We start from the raw sequence: 21,324 nt of genomic DNA, 5'->3' as shown, positions 1-21,324 counted from the left end.
GATTATCCTCTTTATAAATGGTTGCCAAGACATTCGACATCTACCCCAAACCCCCCACCTTCCACATCGAGACCCAATGGACTCTGGCGATGGCCAGAGAGACTCGCCGCTCTCAATAACCTCCAATATTGCAGGCATTTTGACATTTGTCGTTGCCATTGCGGCAGCATTCTACGCCCGTCTCACATATCTACGGAATAGTGATGACGAGTTCTTCCGCGTCAAAACGTCTTTGTCGTGGTATAAGACCGAATCCACATGGCTGGCAGATCTTGTAACAGCCATCAATGCCCAGCATGAAGGCTTCCATTCGCATCAGCCCGAGTATCAGATGTATTCCTTTGTAATGGACGACCTGCTTAATCTTGAACAGCGTCTGCTGGACATTGTTGCTGAGACGGAGGCCAAGTCGAGCATGAGCGACGATGGTGAAAGCTGGACACTCATGCCACGGGGTTGGAGCGGCCGCACAACAGTAGCCATGGCTTGGTTACGGGTGCGAACCAAGGCTCTGGAGCTAGTCAGACAGCGGGAAGGTCTAACAGCAAGGGTGCAGTTCATGCAAATGAGTATGATCTCCTCTCGACTGCGGGACCTTGAATCGAGGACGAAATGGCGAGAAATGAAGATGGATGAGAGTTCACGGAAGCTTGAATCTCTAATTGAGAACCAAAGAGATCGAATTCATCGGCTGGAAGACCTCGTACGACGGTGGACACATCGTGATCATTCTAGTCTTTCACGGGCCGGGACGTTGACGGATCCTGAGGTCAAAGGTGTAGAATGGGCAGGTTCAGTGGATGGTGACGGCTCTACAGCAATATCTGAGTCAGCAGACGCAATTCCATCGAGGAGGTCAGCCAAGCAATGACATGCTGTTCTATTTGAATCCATATCCATTCTTGTAGGCGTATGCGACGGCAATGCAAAGACTGGGGAAGGCCCAAAGAATGTCCATCTCGACAACAGCCCAAACCCATAGGCAACCCACAGGAGGGGCTTGCTTCATGACTGCTATGTAACTGTAATTATTGCTGATGTAGATGAGGTAGCAGCCGCCTAATGTGCTTGCAATAAAGAAGATGGCTTGACGAATAGGCTCCTGGTACGCTTCGGGGACGAAAGGAATAAACTGCTTTTGGGAATAGTGCGGATGGAGGACATAGAACAGAACAATGAACACTAGTTACCTTCTGTTAGTGATGATCGCATCTCAGTATGTGCAAACTTACAGAGCCAAGCTGTGAAAGTTCGCTGGATTACCAGAAGCCAATCAAGGTCCATAGCGTACTGCCGCTGCACAAGTACGTCAAACGTAAAGTGAAGGGTAGCGATAATGCCAGTCCATAATAGGGTTTCGAAGATTCGTTCTGTAAGAGGCGACAAGAGGGGTCCTTCGCCATCGAGCTCGCGCTGTCGACGATCGGCTTCAGCAAACAGATCACGACCCTTTGCGAAATCAACGAGGGTCTCCTTGTTTGGACCAGTGCGATCAGGTTGCTCGAGTTTGATATCCTTGACGGACTTTTCTTTGCGTTGACGAGCCATGATTGGGTGCGAACCGAATGTATGATGTCGTGATTGAAGCGTTCTAGAATGGTAGAGGTGTAAGTAACTAAGCTGGAGTTCGATTTAGCTGAGCTGTGCCTGAAAAACAACGTCAACAGGTTACTGGAATAGGCTTAGCGCATCCCACACCAATGGAAGCCTCGGGCCATGCCGCACTGCACTTCAATGCATGAAGGCGATTTCTCTATGGCTTGAAAGATGGGCAAGGGTGGGACTTTAGCTGGCTCTAACTACCTCGAAGACCTATCCAGAGCTTGCTTGTCTTTAGGTCTTGTCAGGCGGTGAACCGTTGGGTGATTTTACAGCGGGCAGGTACGTAGACAATAGGCACTTCACTGGAAGGTCCCGAAGGTCCCATGGGGTTGCCTTAGCGATTGGCACTTGCGCCCTCGTGAGCTCCTGCCCCTCCATATACAAGTTTCACTTGTCTTTCCCGCGTCTCGTGCCACTTTTTGTCTCAGCCATCCTCCATCACAACTTGTTTACAACTCGGGTCACGTCCAGCTTCCCAGAGGGGTTGAACTCCCTCTTATAACAGCGCAATTGATCTCAGTGCGGCTTCCGAGCTCTACTCACAGCTATAATAGCCTTTGCGCTGCCACAGTGATTCGCCCACCAACGATCCGACCCGAACTGCCATCTTTCAGAAATACTGTCCGTTGCAACCGAAGCCGAGTCGCATTATCGTTTCTGAAGCCACCGCCGACATGAACGTTCTTCACATCTTTGCAGGCCTCGCCGTCGTGGTGCCGAGCATTTACATGCTCACAGCGAACCAGGCCCAATCGACCATCAAGAACAAGCGCGTCTGTCTCTTGATCGCACACCCCGATGACGAAGCCATGTTCTTCTCGCCCACCGTCCTCGCCCTCACACGACCCGAGAACGGAAACCACGTTAAAATTCTATGCTTGAGCACTGGTATGAGCCTACTGCAAAGACCCGTGCTTTACAGGCGCATTATCATGATGATGATGCGACAACACAAAATTGGTTGAACGCAGTTTTGGCTGATGGTAATTTTTCTGGTGTGTTATAGGAGATGCCGACGGGCTAGGAGACGTTCGCAAGCAAGAGCTGGTCAAGAGCGGTTTGGCGCTGGGACTGCAAAACGAGGATGATGTCTTTGTCGTGGACAACCCGTACGTTGACCGCCCTTGAATTTACTGACTATTCGAAGAGCTAACGGGATACTTCACTTATAGCACTGACTTCCCAGACTCCATGAACAGAATGTGGGATAAGAACCTGATCGCTCGCCTACTAGGAAGCACATTTGCGCCCAAGTTCGGCCACGAGCGCAAGAATAACCTCAAGCCTACAGCCGCCATTGACATCCTCGTCACATTTGACAGCAACGGCGTGTCTTCTCACCCCAACCACATCTCCCTATACCTGGGTGCCCGTTCCTTCATTCAGGCTCTCACTACGACTGAGTCGGAATGGCCGAGCCCTGTCGATCTATATACCTTAAAATCTGTGGGCATTGTGCGCAAATACTCGGCCTTCATGGACTTTGTTCCTACACTGCTCTCGCATCTCGGAGTCAATAATGAGAACAAGGACCGTCCCGAAGGTCTGGTTTTCATGAACCAGCTTGTTGGCCGAGGCGCATACGGCACTGCTTGGAGTGCCATGACCCAGGCGCACAGGAGCCAGATGGTCTGGTTCCGCTATGGCTGGATCACCCTCAGCCGATACATGGTCATCAATGACCTGCGTCTCGAAAAGGTCAAGGCACAGTGATCGAAATGAAGTACAAAGGAACCGCATGGCCAGGGGAGTTTGGAAACTACTTATCTTGTGTTACTATTTGTATGTACGACATCGGCGTACGATTTACTTTTATACCTTACTTGCAACTAAATAGGAATCTATGGGGGGTTTGACAGTTGCTGCTCGAAACGGTTGATGATTAGAGTATGGTTGTATACAGCATTAAGATGAAAATTGATAGATATGCTACGAGAATCGTCGTCTAGTAGGTTCTATGGCGCTGTCTTTCCGAACGCCTTAATACAACATAAATCATTAGGTCGACTTGATGGGTTTTTTTTGCATCACCTGCTTAAACACCTGCAACGCCGTTTCGGGTTCTGTTGTGCTGTTAGTTGGTGTATTTCTGATGTGGTTTGGATAAGCACTCACGATAATATGGCACTGAATGGCCAGCCTCCCAAACCTTGAGGAAGGACAGGTTATCTACGGTCTTGTATCGACCTTGGGCTTTGCCGTCGACTGTGTAGTTGTTGAATGGTGCTGCTACGAACTCCTTCTGACCTGGCCACTCCAGTGCATAGGAAGCCCAGAGTACACCCTCCCAGTTACAAATCCAGTCTGAAATTGCGGAATTAGTATACGTTTTGATGACAACAGTAACCGTGGACTTACCAGTATCTCCGGCCCAGATGAGGGTGTTGACACCACGCTTCACAACATCAGCCAAAGGCCCGACATATGAACGCGCACCTGTATCCGTATTAGCAATCTCATCCGTCATTGTGCGTGCAAGAGACACTAACCATCTCCCGTTTTTGCCATGTTTGCATAAACGGTGTCACTACACTCAGCAAATCGGGTGTTCGCTCCAATTGCGTCCATCACCTCGGCTCTTGTGATGTACTCGAGGAACGTGTCTGGCGGGTCAACATCGTTTTGGCCGATGCGCACATCATAAACGTTGAAGTCGGTCCCTCCCGCGATGACAAGGTTGGTGAACATCTGTGTGTTACAAGCCTCATCAGCCTTTGCGCATTCTTCGTCCTGGCCTTCAAGCTCGGTGCAGTTCTCCATTGCGGGTAAGCAGTATTTGTTGTATGAGTCGAGAGAAGTCCTCAGCTGTTTGTTGGTGAGAATCTTCTTGTAAGGGTTGCGATTCGCATATGTTGCGTAGGACTTGTACTGTCTCTTGGGTTCGATCCAGCCGTTGTTGATGCCCAGCGCGACCATATCGATCTTGTGGGCGTCGAGGTGACCATCGTCAATCTGCTCGTTTTGATTGAGGAAGAAGTCGGCGAACTCAGGGCCATAGTGTCCACCGTATGACTGAGTGAAGAGACCGAATTCTCTGGATTTGTATTTGGGGAAACGGTCCAAGAAAGCTTGCATGAACTTCCATATATAAGGAGCTGCCTGCGCTGTTGAGTTGACATCTTCGGTGCCAGTGCTGAAGCCAGTACCAATAGGCTGATCGATGTAGAGCATATTTGCGTACTCGTTCCATGAGTAAGGGTTCAGGGTCGGCTCTGTATCGTTGCCGACGAAATGACAAGGTCCATGTTCAGTGAAGAGACCGACCATGGACGAACATCCAGGACCACCGTTCAGCCAAATGGCAAGGGGGGCATCCTCTGGGTTATTACGGGCTTCGAAGAACCAGAACCACATGCTATGGTTCTTGCCTATCTCGAGTATTAGTGTATGGCGTTGACCTGACGATGAGTTTACATACCGACAGACAAGTAACCCGAGTGTTGATCAACGCCAGGCGTAGTCTCGCAGATGCCCGAGTTACTGGTAAACTCAAGGGTAGAATCGGTAGCAGCGTGCTGAAACGCTGTAAGGCCATGACGTTCTAATGTTCGGAATCTTGAACTATCAGGAGCAATGCCACCCCAAGCATTGACTGAGCCGACGAGGCCCAACACAGCCGCGGATACAAGTGAGAAGTGCATCGTGGATTTTGATGGTGTAGAGTCTGGCTCTCTAGCAACCTGAGAAGATTACATTCTATTTATAAAGCATAAAGAACCACCCATCGTACCTGTATCTCTTTGCAATGTGGGACGAGCACATCTTATCCTGGTTACATCAATCACCGCATCAAAAGTCTCAGAAAAAGGAAAGAAGTGCATGTTTCTTCAACGAGCATTGATCATCCAAACAACCATGTATCGTCAAATTCAGGCTAGGCTGTTTCTCCGATTGATTGGCATGTTTCGACAAAGAGGTGATGTAAAGCCAAAAATGGAAGCGCGCTTAGACGAATATGTCCAAGCAGATCAGTTTCGCTGCTTCAGAATCCGGTGAAACGTTCCTTCAAATTATATGTTCATATGTCCATTCCATCCCGGGCGTACAGGATACAGTGGATTAGATTGATGGGGAATAGTCCTTCTACGCGGATGCAACTTAACGATCCTCTAGGCATTGGTGGTGATTGTATTCTGTATGTTGGAGAAATGCAACCCTTGTTGTCCTGACAAGCTCAGGAACCAAAACTTCCCTTTTGAGGTTGATGATCGACAGGGGACTCATCAATTGGGTTTTGTAGCGGGAGGATCTTAACGCGCGCGGTTCTCGCTTTGATGATCCAGTAAGCCAGAACCACAATTATAGTGCAAAGAATAGAGTACCTAGACAGGCTGAGAGTCCGAGAGTCGGAAGCATTTAGTTGTTGTATACCTTTTTGTCCTGCTCCAAGGCTATGTCTCCTTCTGTATCCTAGACCCATGTCTTATAAGTTAAGTCTTCTGCCACCTGCTAGCCAGGCTTACATGTCCAACACGTAGACTACCACTCACTCCCCTTTGCTGAATAACTAGAGAACAAAGGATAGTGGCGAAAGGGCTCAAGATGTCGAGGAAAATACAACCATACTAACTTTGTCAAACAATATCAATGCACTTCACAATTTCTTGATATTGTCTATGGGATAGGACTTCTTATTCTCATCGACTTGTGCGCTGTATCGAGAGTCAGTGTGATGAAAGATGTATTCTCATTTTATTCAAGTTAGCAAACAAATCCATATTGAAATCATGTCTCTTTCATGAGTTGCAATGTTTGATGGCCCAAGTGTCTGCCAGATATCCAAGAACAGTCGTCAATAAGCCATCCCATCTCAAGTCGACATTATTTCCCCTCCTCCTTCAGACATGGAATCACCTTTCTCGCATATCTCCTCAGCCCTACTTTCTAGACACATCAGAAATACAGCTTCAAGTCAAGATGTTCTCTGGTGATCTTGCATACGTTCGTTCAATCATCCCACACAAGCGTCCAAACGCCATATCAATCCCACTACGCAACATGAAATCACCCCCGAGCAGTCCAGTCGACAACTGCTCTCCAGATGAGAACAAAGACTTTGAGGGGGGAATCTGCGAACGATTGCCGTATCCGAAAAACTACTTGACAACAGGTCAAAAGAGAACATGGCTACAAAGTCTCGGGTCCAAAGCGATCGCTTCTCCCTAGTTCAGGTTGTGCAGACCTCTTACATCACATAAACTGTCGTCTCAGCATCAGACAATTTCTACAACACGTTGCAGTCGACCGTTCATCTCATGTCGCACAAAACAACACAAGCCTCGTGTTACACCGCAGGCCGCCGGTTTTGGATGATTATGGCCGAGATGGAAAGGTGTTGGGCGGTATATAGATGCGATAGGCAGAGCTACAATCACTTCTGGGCAACTTCAACCGAGATGTGTCTCAGTCCTGTTCCTACTCGCACAGATCGAATTCAAACCAAAATCGTTTCGTTTCATTACAAGCAAACTTGATGCCGTTCCTAATATCTATGGTATACCCGCCTTGTAGTACATGTGACCCGTTTTAACACCGCATAAGTAACAAAAGCCCAATAACTCGCTATGCCTAGGTACTTAAAAATGTACACTGCGCTTCTTTTGTACCTTCTTTCGCTTTTCTTCATCCTTTCGACTGCTAAAGAAACCACTGACGCTTGCCGCTGCGGGTCCTGCGTAAGGGCCTTGCAGTAAGCTACCCAGACCATGGCGCTTCTTGCCATTCTCACTGGGACCAGCTTGAGGCTGTGAAGGAGGTGGTGCAAAGTTCGGTTGTGGGCGGCCGTTTGGTGCTGGTCCAACGCTGTTGGGTCGAGCAGGCAGTGCGCCCGAAGAGAAGTGAGGTCGAGGGGGCAGTGGTGGCGATGGGTGGCCTGCGGCTGTCTGATTGTCGAAATCCTGACCGGCCATACCAAACTCGCGACGTAAGCGCTCCGTCTCCTGATCGACCTCGGCCTCTCGCTTGCGACGTTCTTGTTCCTCAGTCTCCAGCATTTTCTGGATCCTCTTGCGTTCTTCCTCTTCTTGCTGCTCACGCTCCAGTCTCTTGCGCTCCTCCTCGGCCACCATGGCTTGCAGCCGCTTTGTCTCGGCCTCAACCTCAGCCTGGCGTTGGGCACTGTTATTTGGGGTTTGCTGCGCCGGTTGAGCACGAGGGGGTGATGACGGTCGGTTGTTGTTCAAGGCTCCGGCCATTGTTGGTCCATTGGAAGAGTTTGCTGCTGGTCGAGAATTTTGGCGACGGCCATTCGATGAAGTAAGAAGATTGAAAGGATCTGGGCTTGGGTTCATGTAGAGATCCTTGATGGTTTCAGCACTCATTAGAAGAGCGATTTCGAGACCTCTTCGATCCTCAATCTCAACTCGAGCCATGTTGGGTTCGTATATGGTCAATGTCGAGTCATGCTTAGCTCGGAAAAAGGCCACGGTGATATCAGGCTCCTTGCTCTTCTTCCCACCTACGTTTCTACCGGTCATGTAGCATGTCATGTCCTTGCTCAATCGACCATCTCGTTTCCAGCGGAACACTACCTTGGGAACAAGCTCGGTAATGGACGGTCGGTCTTCTTGGTCGATCTGACTAGCACTTGGCAATTTGAAGGACCTCTCGGGGAGTTCAAATTCCCAGACATCGCTCTTTCCCCAACTGCCTGGATGTTGCTTGACGGCGATATTCTGGTCGGGGTTGTACAATGAAACCACAAAGTTGTCCGGCGTCGCAGGAGTCTTGGGCGGTGGGTTACCGTTTTGCGCTCGAATCTCGGCAGCGGATAGTGTGGGTGCTACCCAGTCAGGCTTGACGCCGACCTCCGCGTAAATCACGGAGGTGTTAAGGGAATCAAACATGCCGAGCGCATATTGACCATTGGCGTCGGAGGGAGAGGGTCGCTTCACGAGGTATTCGGGTGACGGATCTGATCCATTATGCGAAAAGTAGAGGATATTATTGAGCGGGTTCTCTGAAGATGTCTTGAATCGGTAGGTGGGAAGGTTCTCGTCCAACATCTTGCGAACTGTCTTCCTAATCTAGGACCTGAAGCAGTGTTGTTTGGTGTCGCAGAGTTGATTTGTAGGTGGGATGACGTAGTAATCTATTAGCTGTAACACAGGCGCAACGAGAATTTGTAACGAAATATATGTCGCAGGCGATATGTATGAGAAGAAAATGAGAAACAAATGTATAAAACAGTCGTTAATATAATAATCGACGCCGAACGAGTTGTTGAAAGAAAAAGCCTGACAGCCCAAACAATTGCGCGGCAGGCTGAGACTTGCGAGGGCGGGGCTGATTTGAAGCAGGGAGGTACCTTCCTCAGCTGCGATGCAACTTGTGACTGATTAGGAGAGTCACAAGGACGATGAAAACTTGGCCGACGAAAGAGTGTGAATAACTTGGCAAGTTTATCAAAAAGACTGGATACAACAAGAGAGAAAACTATTCCCCAAAGGCTTCATCAGGACAACATTCCTCTATTTAAATCAACAGTCCCTCCTCCTCTCAGTACGTACCGAGTTTGACTGACGCCACAACCGTCTTATCGAGAGAGGCTGTGCAGTTACTATTCTTGTCACACATCCCAAGGTTGAGTCGTCGGATTGCGATTGTCCGAATGATCGTCTCTCAATGGCGACCCTACCAATGAGTGGCGTTCAACATATTAAGCATTTTGTTTCCTTGTTGACGCGCGGCCAATGAAACGAACTGTTTAAACCTTGCGACTATCACTTCTATATGTATGCGCCATTTCAACTACACAAAGACGGTTGTTCTATCAGAAAAAGATATATCTATTGGCGATGCGCAAATACAGGCCCCCAGGTGCCCGAATCGTCTCGACATTGTGAGACTTTGCAACCTGACCTCAGATGTATAATACCGTTAACGCCTTGTATCCAATGCAAATGCCCTGTTGTACCTTCCATTACGCCTTCTCATAAGTTTCATATCATAATCTATGCTCCAAGAGATCTTGTTCGCGGCCATCTTTTCTCGATCGCCGATGGGCCCAAATACGCTTGGCCCTTTCTTTGCACTTGACAAGCAATATCTACTGTGGACTTGTCAATGAGGAATCTTGGTGATTCTTTTGCTTGCATGCTGTGTTTTGTATCCACTTAGTTTGTCCAGAGCTCAGATCCGGACCAATTTTCGCGCATGTTCGTTCGCGCTCGTTATCCATATGTTCATGCGGCATTATACCGTCCTGCTGAGTCTTTTGGCTAGAGAAACTTTCGCAAGGGAAACGAGTCGCCATTGGTTCATCCCATCCGTCGCGCAAGCATGTAGGTCCTTATCCTTCGTCGCAACCGTCCGATTCGCGACATTTCGTCATGCAGAAGGTGCGCGATTTGTGGTGTTCTGTTCTTCATCTGTCACAGCAGGTCCTCTGCGCGCCCGTTGTCTTTGTCGCCGACGGTTTCGTATTCGTGGTCGGCAGCATGGGTACCAACAACAAACGAAGCATGCAACTACCAGACCGATGGCAAGACCGATCAGAAAGCCGCGCATGATTTTCTCCCCATTTGAACCTCCTTTGGCGATGCCCATAAACTTCTCGCGAAACAGATCATCTGCGAATGCATTCGAGGGGACAATGTTGCCGGTTGCGCCTGCTGTTGAGGAATCGTCACTTTCTGGTGATGAGCCATGGTCGCCGCGGGGGACGAGATGCCATGTGGATAATATAGGCATGATGCCGGAGGGTGGCTGTCAGACAAGCGCAAAGGATGACGGGGGCAAAATCGAGTGAGAATTAAGCTTAAAATCGTCTGGTTTTGCTTTAACGATCGAAGGGACAAAAGAATGTTGTGAAACACGAGACAACGATGGAGCAGCAGGAGCTGTCGGTCATATGTCCGGATGATCCGAAAGATGGACCGGGAGGTGGGTATGTTGAGATGATCGACAACCGATGTCCCTCAAAGTTTGTTCTCTTGACTTGTCGATATAAGGCAGGTGCCGAGTGAGGTCTTAAATACTAAAGATGCGGTTGTTTTGCGAATAGTATCGTCGAGAGTGTTAAGCGGAGGTGGAAGTTGTGTACAACCGATGGTCTGGAACCAGTTCCCTTGAGCCGTAAGAGTAAAGAAACAGAAGTGAAGAGACCGATCGGTGTCACATCTGTTGCCGGAGAAATCAAGCTAAAACGAGAACTTGCAAGAATGAAGAAAATCCAGAGGGTTGAAGAAGACGAGTGATGGAAACACTGGAGGTTGGGACTGGAGAAAGAAGAGCGCATGAATTGGGATCTTGTAAAAACGCTCAGATAAACCTGACAAGGGTTTTCCTTTCTCCAAGGTGCAAGGCTACCTACCTAGTGCCTAATGGTTAAGCATCATTTTTAAAGGAAAGAAGTGCAAGTGGAGGAAGCAGGGAGCAGGGGAGAATGTCTGTCATCTGGATCCGGGGTGTACCTTCTGTTTGAACTCCTGTAAGAGCTCCCTCCCCTCTCTCCCTTGAACTGCCTACCTACCTCTAGCAGTACCCAGCACGCTGACCATGGTATTATCTAGTCAAACTCTCCTTATTGACGCTAAATATCCAGGTCAAGAAGGTGGACATACGCCAAGACGTTTACGAATCTCCAACAGCCCCGTCATGCTTTCACTGTCACGGATATACGGTTTCGTTATCCACCCCATAGGATAGGCACGTCAACGCCAAGAAAAGTCTATCTTTTCCTCAGCGTTTATAGCTGGTATGGACGTTTGAGTGTGTGTTAATAAGCGGACAAACTGAACAAGGGAGTGGATCTGTTTCAAACTTAAGAAACAAACCCATATTCAACTTGAGGAATACTATTTTGTCCTTCAACCTTGATTCAATATCATGGATACCTAGACAATATGTCTCTGACTCTGTCGGTCTAAGGTCAGAGAGCATTATCCCAGTGTTTACACGTCATGTCCCCATTGGTTGACCCGCAATGTGGATGCTTCCCCCGCCCAGAACCCGGAAACCGCGGGGTCACTAGGAAGGATAAGGAATAAATCTAAAGGCTGGCCAAAGTTCGCCTAAAGTGTCTGTATTCTCTATGTCTGTCATATAACTACTACCTTGTCCTCTGTTGGCAAAGAAAAAGACTCGCTCTTGTCAGTAAACAACTTAATCCGCTGCCTCTCCCTTCCCTCCTCCTAAGAATATACCCCAAAGAAAACATATGCTTGATGAAGCGATAGCTGTAAACATCTCCCCAATCAGCAAGTTCCGGCCTTGGACGTCCACAATTCCTTCAGTCTGGTAGGCGTGGAAACATCGCATGCCTGCAATCACTGTCACAACTATGCCACTGGCACAAAAGACTCCAATCGCCACTTTTCTCCACATGGGCGCATCTGGCAAAAGCTCATATAAAGGCACCGCGGCCACCATGAGATATGTGAGAGCGTTCACTCCTGTCGTGATGTATATGTCTCGGGCGTAGTCGGGACGGATGCTGTAATCTAAATAACGACTGCTATTAGCCAGCAGTCCAATGTAACGTATATGCATCACTCACATAACGAGGAACTTGTGAGATGGTTCGTGCAAACCAGATATACTAAAAGTCCGGCGAAGCCCACACACTCGATAACGCCAACGGGCACAAGGCGACGCATGCTGCAATGGTTTGGCTCTGATGACTTCGTCATGCGAGAAAAATATAACAACACTGCCATCTTCAGAGACCAGTAGAGAATGGCATAAGCAAGCAAGCTCAAGAACCACAGGATGGGCCCTTCGACTGTTTTTTCATAGCCCGCGGGCTGATCTTCGCCAACGTTGATGGCAATACCGACGTTGCTTTCGAAAGTTTGCCCTGAATTTTCCAGCAGACGAAGTGAAATCAGTTCAATTATGTATGCGGCCTAGTGAACGAATGCTTCAGTCAACCAATGTCCTGTGAAGCCAACAACCGGAGTCACTTCTTACCAAAACGCAAGTCATGAGAAAAAGGATCGGAAGAGAAAGGAGCCGCCTCTCATCTTTCTTTGCTCTGCGGTACACATACTAAAGGCACCAGGCGACCAACAAGGCGCCAAAGGTCCCAAGTATGCCTGGGATTCCCTGGTCGTATTTTGCCATAGTTTCCAACGAAAGTGTGATGACGATAAAGCTGCAGCAAATTTTGATGCAAAATGCTACATATGTTGTTTGGTAATGGTATTCGACTGCATGCCCAGATCAAGGGGCTCTAGGTATCGGCCTTTGAGGGATGTTGCTGAAGAAATGGGAAGGTATGACTACTGCCATTTAAGGCAGGTAGGAGAGCCATATGCATATTACAAACAGACAAAGAGTCAGCAGAGCAAAACATACATCCTCCGCTAAAACAATCCATTTACTGCTCATACTTGGTCTGTTTCGTTACTAAACGCTGTGCAGGCCTGAAAGGGCCATGATTGTGATTCGGTCATCATTTTGCCCAATATTGACATTCAGTACATAGGTGAACATGGCTTGTGGAGATCCAACGCATCGAAAGAACATCTTTAAGTAAAATCCCACTGATGGTATCGCAAAGATACTGCAAATAGTAGATGTCCGGAAATGGGCGCCACAAGATAACTCACCCAGCTTGCGATGTTTAATAGCCATGTAAGAATGAAGAAATGGCCCCAGTCTCATATAAAGCATTATTTGTATGAAAACTTTGAGTAAACAGCACACTAGTTACTTACGAATATCCAGGTTTCTCGGTGAGCACTGAAACATTTGGTGTGAAGCCAGGGCAGTTGGACCTTGTTGATGGAAATCAAAGCCGATAACACCATCAAGATAAGGGCCGGAGGGTAATTCGACCTCATTAGATGACTAGAGATTTCAGGCTAATCTAAGAAAGCCATTGTATGAACATCTATATACTCCATGAGAGATTGGGTTGTTGTCTGTTGGCTAGTATCAACTAACCCCTGCTGTCTGCCTATTGATGTTAGGCAACCAACCCACTTTGGCACTAGGGAGTATCGACTTACACAACCTGTGTGTATATAAACCATGAACTTGTTAGTCTCCGTGCTTGAATAACAATATCCATATCCTATATTTCACTTCTCTTCAAACACATCAATTCTCGTACTAAGCTATTTATAAAGTTATGTCTGCAACCGTTGACCTGGCGGGCTCATCGCCCAATGTCACAACCCGTCAAACTCGCAGCTCAACCCGTCAAGTACTCTCATCAGTTGCTTCACCCCTGAAAAGAGACCAAAGCCAGGACTCGTCCTCCAAGAAACCCCCGGTAGGCCTGATACCATCAGAGTCCTTCATATCTAGAGTTCCTCTTCCCAGCGAAAACCGAGATGTCCTGGTCTCTAAACGTGACTGGCTCACATCTCATACAATCTCCCTACCCCAAGATGTTGTTCGATCTATGAATCTCAACCCTGATACATACTTCAATCCTGTTGACGCAACTTACGTCTTTGCCCAAGCTGATGCTGGCACCGCAGTCTGCATCTCCCCCGACGGTGTCCTCCTCACCTGCGCCCATTGTATCGCAGAGAAACCATCAGAGCTTACCACCATGCCTTGGCACGTCCTCATATCCTCAGGCGGAAACATTGTATTCACCAGAGTAATCTCGTGGGATCCAATACGAGATCTTGCACTTCTCCTTATCGATCAAGCCCAGTCCCCTCATAGACCCTTCCCTCACATCCGCATCGCATCAAACCCTCCCAAGTTCAACTCCAAGCTCTTGTGCATAGGTCATCCCGGTTCAGATGACCTCGAGGCAAAAGACAGCACTCTAAAAACAGGGTACGACACATTGGTGCTCAGCGAAGGGTCATTTCGTGGACTGGCTGAAGATCAAGATCCGCAAAACAATAGCGGCATTGGGGCTTTGAGGCACACCTGCTGGACGTACTGGGGACACAGTGGTGCTGGTTTGTTTGATCGAACAACAGGGAGTTTGGTAGGCGTGCATTCAAGCTGGGATGAGAAGACGGGTATGAGGAGAGGGATACCACTGGAAGCAGTGGTATCATTTCTTGAGGAATTTGAGCTTAGTAGGCGAGAGGCCTTTGGGGGGAGTTGGCAATGGTATGTGCAGTGATGTCTCTTACATCTTTCAATAAGAGCAGACCTCATTTGCTCTTCACTATTTGTACATGTCAAAACAGACTTGCAGAAGACATTATCGTTATCCTTAACTTCAAAAGATTTATGTATCTACGTAGTAATACACGTGAGTATGACTTCACCATCGCCAATATCGTGTCCAATTCTCAACAGCTGCCAGCATATTCTCTCATGCAGGGCAAAATCAACAAGATTCGACTTGTACAAATCCGTGCCCCCCTTGGCCTTAACATACACCTGATCCAATCCAACTTGCTCCTCCCGCTCATAATTATCAACCCTTCCTCCCTGTTCTGTACCGTGCTGTGCTTTGCTGAAATTAATATGCAAGCCCAAAAATAGAACGGCCATAGACATAACCGCCGTTTGTTGCAGAATAACACCTGTTCGACTTTTCAAACGCCATAACCCGCAATATCCCCATGATGAATTGATGAAAAAATGCTGCACATGCTTGCCACGGCTTGATCGCTTCTCTCCGGTATGCTCTGTCTCGGTGAACGACCCTGACAAAAGCAGAAACCAAGTCAGAACTGTCTGAGGGTCAAGTCGCTCCAAGCTCCTTCAGTTGCCCAATCCGACAACACTCTAAAACCCTTGTCTTCAAACAAGCCTCCTCTTTTAGTAGTCAAACTATGCCAATAACGCAGTTCAGCTCGACTTTCGCAGTAGGCCAGTGCAGTATCTAGCGTACTGCCCCATAATAGCCCATGGTTGGTGTTTCAGGTTCACCACCTCAGCTCAGAAACGCTGACCCGCTGAAACAAACATCACCAAACGTCATGCAAGCAACCCGACCAGTGCCAAATCTCGCCTCCTCCCACTTCCAAGAAACGCATGTAGACCTCAGAGTGGCGCCATGAGGCCATGTAGGGGTAATGTGTGCCAACCCTGCACGTCTGACGTACAGCATTCGTCTTGTGCTCGCCTCTCGACAGTATTCAAGTTTCGGTAGGCGCCGCTCGATACTTGTCCCTTGAATAGGGCAGCAACTCCAAGAATAGCTTAAATGATTCCTCCTGGTGGATCATAACCTGTCGGCGCTCCTCTCGAAGTACTGCCTAGGCCCGCGCTTCCTGGTTCTCCGTCTAATGGTGCTGTTGTCGTTTTTCGAAGCATAAACATTGGTTTCTTGCCTTCTTTGTCCAGTTGCTTAAACAGAATCAATGGCTTCTCCTCGAGACCCAGGCAGCGCTCCTGGTCTCCGTACACAATATACAGTGCATACTGATCCCAAGGGGCGTTGATCTGGTACTTTTTGAGTGCAGCAGGCAAGACCTTGTAGCAAGGGTCTTCCATACTGACGCGGAACGATTTGAATATCTCGACTGAGGCGTTACTCTGGCTAGGTGTGTCAGGTACAGGGGTTTCTCGTCTGCGGGGCGGTCCTTGCGGTGCCTTTTCGCGGGAAGTATAAGCTGCATTGGCGTGGCCATCGTCGTTGAAAGTGGTTCGTGAGGAGGGTGTCGGTGCTTCGCTGCGGTAGGATCGAGAGGCGAGGGTGGTAGCGGACATGTGGGTCTGAGGGGACGTCGGAGAGGGAATGTTGGGTGAGGGATACGAAGGTGAGGACGCGCCCTGGCCCCCGCCGTTCATGGCTGCAAGATGGGAGGATGATAGGACGGCCCGTTCTGCCGCGCTGGTAGGGTCCAATGCCGTCTCTGCTATTGACCTCTCATGTGTGGATTGCGTGGGTGATGCATTCTTGGGTGCTGCACCGATCAAGATCTTGCGAGTTGAATATTGTCGCTTGACGGAGCCTCCAGATTGACCCGAGCCCGGGGGTGGTGTTGGTGCGGGGGGCGATATAGTAGTTTCGTATCCATAGGCTTGCTGATTGCCAGACAAGTTGGGCAAAGGTTGCTGCGCATCCTTGACAAGTCGCAGGGCTGGCAGCATGTCCTCCCGCAATCGCCTAAAATCATCCGTCATTCGTCGCAGATCCTGTTCGAGTAGGCTCATGCGTTCGTCGCGGAGGCGGAACTGTTCGACCAAGTGTTTGATGTCCTTGATAGTTGCGGTAGCATATTGCGCTTCAGCATCGGCAGCTGCAGGGGTCACGGATTAGAATCACGCCAGTCCACCAAGGAGGGGAAACCGCAGATAACGTACATAGGGGCAGGTAATGGTCGCTCTCCATGGGCACGTCTTGGGCCTTTTTGACATCATAGACACTTTTAAGGATGGTAAGGCGATGTCCCACACTGGCGATACCCATGCTCTTGAGATCATCATGTTGTAGCGCAACGAGAGCCTCGCCCACGATCTCGTTTTCTGCAATTAATCAAGCGTCAGCGGTTACTCTCACAAGTTTACCTGCGATCTTATACAAAGTAAGGAGCGCCGCTATTCTCTAGGCCAGGAACGTACCCATGAAGCGATCGGCATATTGTGGGAGACCAATTGTGCCAATAAAGTCGGCACATTCCTCAACGGTCCACTCGGTGATGATGGTTTCTGGGAGGCGGTCGGCGCTGCTGCGATGGCCATAGGTAGTAGGAGTATGCTCTGCGGACGTAGAGAGCTCGGAGTCTATGGGAGAATGTTCAGAGTTGGTGATGGGAGAGTGGTCGCCCATGCTTCGCTCGTATTCGTCGTCGGCGTCGGACTCGGCGTAGGCTGTGCCACCATCAAAGCTCATCATTCTGATGGTTATGAAAGAGCAGGCGCCAACAGCTGAGGAAACAGGTGAGACAGAAGACTAATTCAGGCGACTGTGGTGGTGGTGATGCCGCAAACAGCAAACAGATGCGCGAGATCGGGCACCGTCGGCTGAAAAGAGAAAGGAACGAAGTTTGGAGATTGCTGGTCGGTCGGTCGAATGCTTCGTAAATATTTCATACAAATCGTGATCGGGAGTTCATTAAGAGGAGCAATTCCCAGGAGGTGGGAGAGGTTGAAGTCGAGGAAGTAGGCGCAGTCTGTAGGACGATTGGATGTGAGAGAGCGAATCGAATTGGATGGACACAAGATGGAATGGGCTGAGGCAAGACAAGACAACGTTGAGTTGAAGTGGGAAAAACGAGAGCTGATCCCAAGAGAATAAGTAAGCCCAGGTCCGAGGAACTCGAAGAGAACAAGTATTGTAGGAATGCGAAGCGAACAAAAGGAAAAAGTCTGGTGGGAGGTAACCAGAGGAGAAGAGAGCGGCTGCTCGTGGTGGTGATGACGGGGTTGTTTGTGTCTTGGTCCTGGACAAGCCTGTCTTGCTTTGGTCCTGCTCGTGGAAGCGCTCGGGTGTGGAAAGAGAAGAGGAGGTGCTACCCAAGTTGGGATAGCCTCTACGCACAGTAACCACCTACCAACGACGTGCGGAAAAGAGCACCTCTCTTTTCAGGTACTGAGTACTTGACTCAGAACACACTCTGTCCCCTTTGCGGAAGTACTCCGTACCTGACCTTTTCTTGGCCGTTTTTCTTAGTGGGCCATGCCAGGGCCTTGCTGGGCGGCCGAGGAGGGACTTTGAGCGACTGATCGTCCACTGAGAACACGGCTTGGCTCCCGTCCCGCTCCACTGACAGCATCCCCCTGCTATGTCCTGGCCAGGCCCTCACCAGCTATCATTATAGGTGCTTCTACTCTGTACTGTAGCCTGTTTACCATCTGCCTAGGTACCTACCTACTAATGCATCTCTCAATCAGCCATTGGATGGTCATTGTTTCTTCGATAAACAAACCAACAAGTCCATTGCAGTCTGTAAACATGACTCTGCGTCTACTAGCAGCATGTGTTTGGGAAAGTCTCAGCTGCGGGTTTAAAACATGTTCCAAGCCCTAAAGTCGATTGCTGATATGTATCGAACTCCTGGTCGGCTCAATTAACCTCAGTTTGTCTCTCCTTCAAACATCACTAGACTTGAACACCGGGGCAATGCGATATGAAGGGACTAATATTGACGGTTGGGGGCTGATGGCCGTAATTCAATCGAGAGACAGGACAATAAGAGGTATTCTAAGGAAACATTGTCCGTTTGAGAGCGAACCATAAGCATTCCCACTTGAACACTCAGGGATTTCGATCCGTAACCATCATGCACTCGTCCCTCAGACATACATATGACTTGGCTTCATCAAACAGTCTACTCACCGGTGAAGCGTAAGATTGCAGCAGTATAACAAGTGAATGCATAGTAACGAAACTAGTTATCATCACCGGCAATGGCAGGGATAAGTGACAAGCGAATATATCTGATCATAATTTTGTTTGATTAATCGAAGGAGAACTATACGTTCCTTCTTATATACGTCGTCTAATAATTATTCTATATGCCATACTCTGCAATCTTAACCTGTTGATCAAGGTAATTTGCTGAGTCTTCCTCGTTATACCCATTCCAAAAAATGGCCTTTACCTCAACACGCCTTCAACTCCAACCCATTCCAAAACCTCTCGTATAAGAGTACGTGTGCAAAAGAAGCGGCAGCTATGCAGCTAGCCATTGAAAGGAATCAAGGACATTAAACGTCGTACGGCGTCGTGTTCCTTTACAGGACAGATCTATGTAATTGCATAAACGCCTCTCAGAAAACTTCTGAGCACATAGGTTGATTAAAAAGCATGTGTCAAACACCGGAAACAAAGATTTGATTAGGGCCAGATTATTAGCGAAGGGGGAGCTTGGAATCCTGGACGCCGTGTCGGATGACATCCTCCAGGCGCCAGCGAGGGGCCTTGATAGGAATTCGGTTTTCCCTCCTCCATTCTTCCTCGTTCTCAGGTGAGACGCCTTCCGGGAGATGGTCCAGACCGCCGGCTACACCAGTGGAAAACTTGATCTGCAGGGTGTCGCCAACTTCGTCGCAGGCCGCCAACAGACGATCCAAATCCTCCTTGTTGTGAGCAGCTGAAACACAGAAACGGGCTCGGGAGCTGATGAGCGGGGTGGCAGGGTAACCGACGACGACGACAGAGATGTTACGTCGAAGCATCTCATGACTGAAGGCGGGAAGCTTGGCAGGGTGGTAGAGCATAACAGGGATAATAGGAGAGTCGTCATGGCCATAGACGATGAGGCCGAGACGCTTCAATCCAAGGCGCAGATAACGAGAGTTAAAGGCAATACGCTGCAGACGCTCTTCACCTTGGCCAGGGCACAATTCGCCAGTGATGAGTTTCAGAGAAGCCAGAATCTGCATAAGAACACAAGGAGCGGGTGTCTCGCCGTACTGGGTGGCAGCGTTGGTGTTCTTGAGCTTTTCGATGATGTGCTTGTCGGCGGCGATGTAACCACCGTTGGCGCCAAAGGACTTTGTCAGGGTTCCCATAAGAATATCAACCTCAGCAGGATCGATGCCAAAATAATCACAGACTCCACGACCACGGGGTCCAAGAGCACCGACGGAGTGAGCTTCATCGACAAACAGGTAAAACTTGTACTTGTTCTTCAAAGCCAGGATACCAGGAAGATCACACATGGTACCCTCCATTGAATAGAGACCTTCGACAACAACAAGAATCTTCTTCCAGGGACGGTGGGTGCGGGGTTGACCTTGAGAGATAGCCTCACGCACAACACGCTCGAGGTCGATCATATCGTTATGCTTGAAGGACTGGATGACAGCGCCAGAGAGACGAGCACCGACACGGATAGAAGCGTGGTTGAGCTCATCAGAGATAATCAGACAACCCTTGGAGACGATAGCGGGGAAAGAGCTGGAGTTTGTAACGTAACCCATAGAGAAGACCATAGAAGCAGGCTTTCCAACAAAGTCAGCAACCTCGCGCTCAACCTCGAGAGCAAGATCAGAAGTACCAGCAGCACCCCGAGGGCTGCAGAAGCTGATACCATAGCGCTTGACACACTCCTCGACAGCATCAGCACAGGGTCCGTCAGACTGAGCAAAGCCAAGGTAGTTGTAAGAACTCATGTTGAGAGTCTCGGTGTGGGTGCCAGTGTATTGATAGGTGCGGTTGAAGTCATCGGACCTGCGATCCATCAAAGTGATAAATCGGCCAGGGACACCAGTAGTAGGGCGAGCGAAGCAGTCATCCAGACGCATCTTGAGACGTCGGACATAGAAGTTGTCGAAATCACTGTTAAGAGCGGCGTAGCCATTGCTGGCCTTGAGAGCGCGGTAGTGCTTGGGGTTTCCGAAACGTTTGCCGAAGAAATCTCGAATGTGACCAAGAACAATCAGAATGAGATAGCTGATGTAGGTTGTCAGGATGAAGTAGTAAGGAGGCTCGTCTTCGACGGGGGGCTCGAGAGGCTCTCCATGAGACTGGCTAGTGTATCGATGACTTGAGTGAAGGAGGGGGCCGAACTGGGCATCTGCTCGTTTTTGGCGGTCAATCTCCTCAGCGGTCTGGGGCTGGAAGATAGTGGTCGTCGAAGTATCGATGCTGTTGGGGTCGCCAGGGCTCGCAGTGGAAAGGGAAATGGTTGGCAGGCCAGGAGAAGGAGAAAAGCCAGTAGCGGTGGCCTGGTTCTGCTGAACAGCGGCGAGAGCTTGCTGGGCGCCAGTAGACTTGGGGCTACTGGAGAAGAAGTTGGAAATACGGTTGCCTTTTGAGGTGGAGGGGCGCCTCTCGCCCGACTTGACGGGTTGAGACATGGAGGACGAGGATGAAAAGGGATTCAGCCGACGGGGCATGTCTCCTGGCAAAGGTGCGTCGGTTGGTGATGCGCAAGCGGAAGGGAGGCTAGATCGCGAGGA

At 49.2% G+C, this 21,324-nt stretch overlaps 10 protein-coding genes across 10 annotated transcripts; 3 read left to right on the top strand and 7 right to left on the bottom strand.

Annotated features, from left to right (window-relative positions):
- Nucleotides 1-76: 76 nt before the first annotated feature.
- On the top strand, nucleotides 77-871 carry FGSG_12309 (uncharacterized protein; the record flags this gene model as incomplete). Its single annotated transcript, XM_011323242.1, has 1 exon — nucleotides 77-871. The coding sequence occupies one exon, from the start codon at nucleotides 77-79 to the stop codon at nucleotides 869-871; it is 795 nt and encodes a 264-aa protein (XP_011321544.1).
- A 9-nt stretch (nucleotides 872-880) lies between these two features.
- Nucleotides 881-1,548, bottom strand: FGSG_12308 (uncharacterized protein; the record flags this gene model as incomplete). The annotated part of the gene is made up of 2 exons (XM_011323241.1): nucleotides 881-1,182; nucleotides 1,233-1,548. 2 exons carry the CDS (start codon nucleotides 1,546-1,548, stop codon nucleotides 881-883), a joined length of 618 nt encoding a protein of 205 aa, XP_011321543.1.
- A 913-nt stretch (nucleotides 1,549-2,461) lies between these two features.
- On the top strand, nucleotides 2,462-3,515 carry FGSG_12307 (uncharacterized protein). The gene is made up of 2 exons (XM_011323240.1): nucleotides 2,462-2,711; nucleotides 2,775-3,515. Exon 2 carries the CDS (start codon nucleotides 2,794-2,796, stop codon nucleotides 3,313-3,315), a length of 522 nt encoding a protein of 173 aa, XP_011321542.1. The 5' UTR covers nucleotides 2,462-2,711; nucleotides 2,775-2,793; the 3' UTR covers nucleotides 3,316-3,515.
- A 122-nt stretch (nucleotides 3,516-3,637) lies between these two features.
- On the bottom strand, nucleotides 3,638-5,243 carry FGSG_04097 (carboxypeptidase S1; the record flags this gene model as incomplete). The annotated part of the gene is made up of 5 exons (XM_011323239.1): nucleotides 3,638-3,645; nucleotides 3,718-3,906; nucleotides 3,961-4,038; nucleotides 4,092-4,970; nucleotides 5,021-5,243. The coding sequence occupies 5 exons, from the start codon at nucleotides 5,241-5,243 to the stop codon at nucleotides 3,638-3,640; spliced, it is 1,377 nt and encodes a 458-aa protein (XP_011321541.1).
- Nucleotides 5,244-7,176: 1,933 nt separating this feature from the next.
- Nucleotides 7,177-8,729, bottom strand: FGSG_12306 (uncharacterized protein). The gene has a single exon (XM_011323238.1). The coding sequence runs from the start codon at nucleotides 8,604-8,606 to the stop codon at nucleotides 7,179-7,181; it is 1,428 nt and encodes a 475-aa protein (XP_011321540.1). The 5' UTR covers nucleotides 8,607-8,729; the 3' UTR covers nucleotides 7,177-7,178.
- A 1,245-nt stretch (nucleotides 8,730-9,974) lies between these two features.
- FGSG_12305 (uncharacterized protein) lies at nucleotides 9,975-10,293 on the bottom strand (the record flags this gene model as incomplete). The annotated part of the gene is given in 2 exon segments (XM_011323237.1): nucleotides 9,975-10,070; nucleotides 10,075-10,293. Coding segments are annotated over 2 exon segments (315 nt in total).
- A 1,413-nt stretch (nucleotides 10,294-11,706) lies between these two features.
- On the bottom strand, nucleotides 11,707-12,666 carry FGSG_04099 (uncharacterized protein; the record flags this gene model as incomplete). The annotated part of the gene is made up of 3 exons (XM_011323236.1): nucleotides 11,707-12,044; nucleotides 12,101-12,384; nucleotides 12,593-12,666. 3 exons carry the CDS (start codon nucleotides 12,664-12,666, stop codon nucleotides 11,707-11,709), a joined length of 696 nt encoding a protein of 231 aa, XP_011321538.1.
- A 1,012-nt stretch (nucleotides 12,667-13,678) lies between these two features.
- On the top strand, nucleotides 13,679-15,009 carry FGSG_04100 (uncharacterized protein; the record flags this gene model as incomplete). Its single annotated transcript, XM_011323235.1, has 2 exons — nucleotides 13,679-14,628; nucleotides 14,766-15,009. 2 exons carry the CDS (start codon nucleotides 13,679-13,681, stop codon nucleotides 15,007-15,009), a joined length of 1,194 nt encoding a protein of 397 aa, XP_011321537.1.
- A 663-nt stretch (nucleotides 15,010-15,672) lies between these two features.
- Nucleotides 15,673-17,311, bottom strand: FGSG_04101 (uncharacterized protein; the record flags this gene model as incomplete). The annotated part of the gene is made up of 3 exons (XM_011323234.1): nucleotides 15,673-16,715; nucleotides 16,780-16,941; nucleotides 17,038-17,311. 3 exons carry the CDS (start codon nucleotides 17,309-17,311, stop codon nucleotides 15,673-15,675), a joined length of 1,479 nt encoding a protein of 492 aa, XP_011321536.1.
- A 1,958-nt stretch (nucleotides 17,312-19,269) lies between these two features.
- On the bottom strand, nucleotides 19,270-21,222 carry FGSG_04102 (serine palmitoyltransferase 2; the record flags this gene model as incomplete). Its single annotated transcript, XM_011323233.1, has 1 exon — nucleotides 19,270-21,222. One exon carries the CDS (start codon nucleotides 21,220-21,222, stop codon nucleotides 19,270-19,272), a length of 1,953 nt encoding a protein of 650 aa, XP_011321535.1.
- Between the last annotated feature and the right edge of the window lie 102 nt (nucleotides 21,223-21,324).

Source organism: Fusarium graminearum, chromosome 2 (assembly GCF_000240135.3).
Source record: "Fusarium graminearum PH-1 chromosome 2, whole genome shotgun sequence".
Taxonomy (NCBI): domain Eukaryota; kingdom Fungi; phylum Ascomycota; class Sordariomycetes; order Hypocreales; family Nectriaceae; genus Fusarium; species Fusarium graminearum.
Note: the sequence above shows the minus strand (reverse complement) of the source record. Positions and strands in the feature narration are given on the sequence as shown.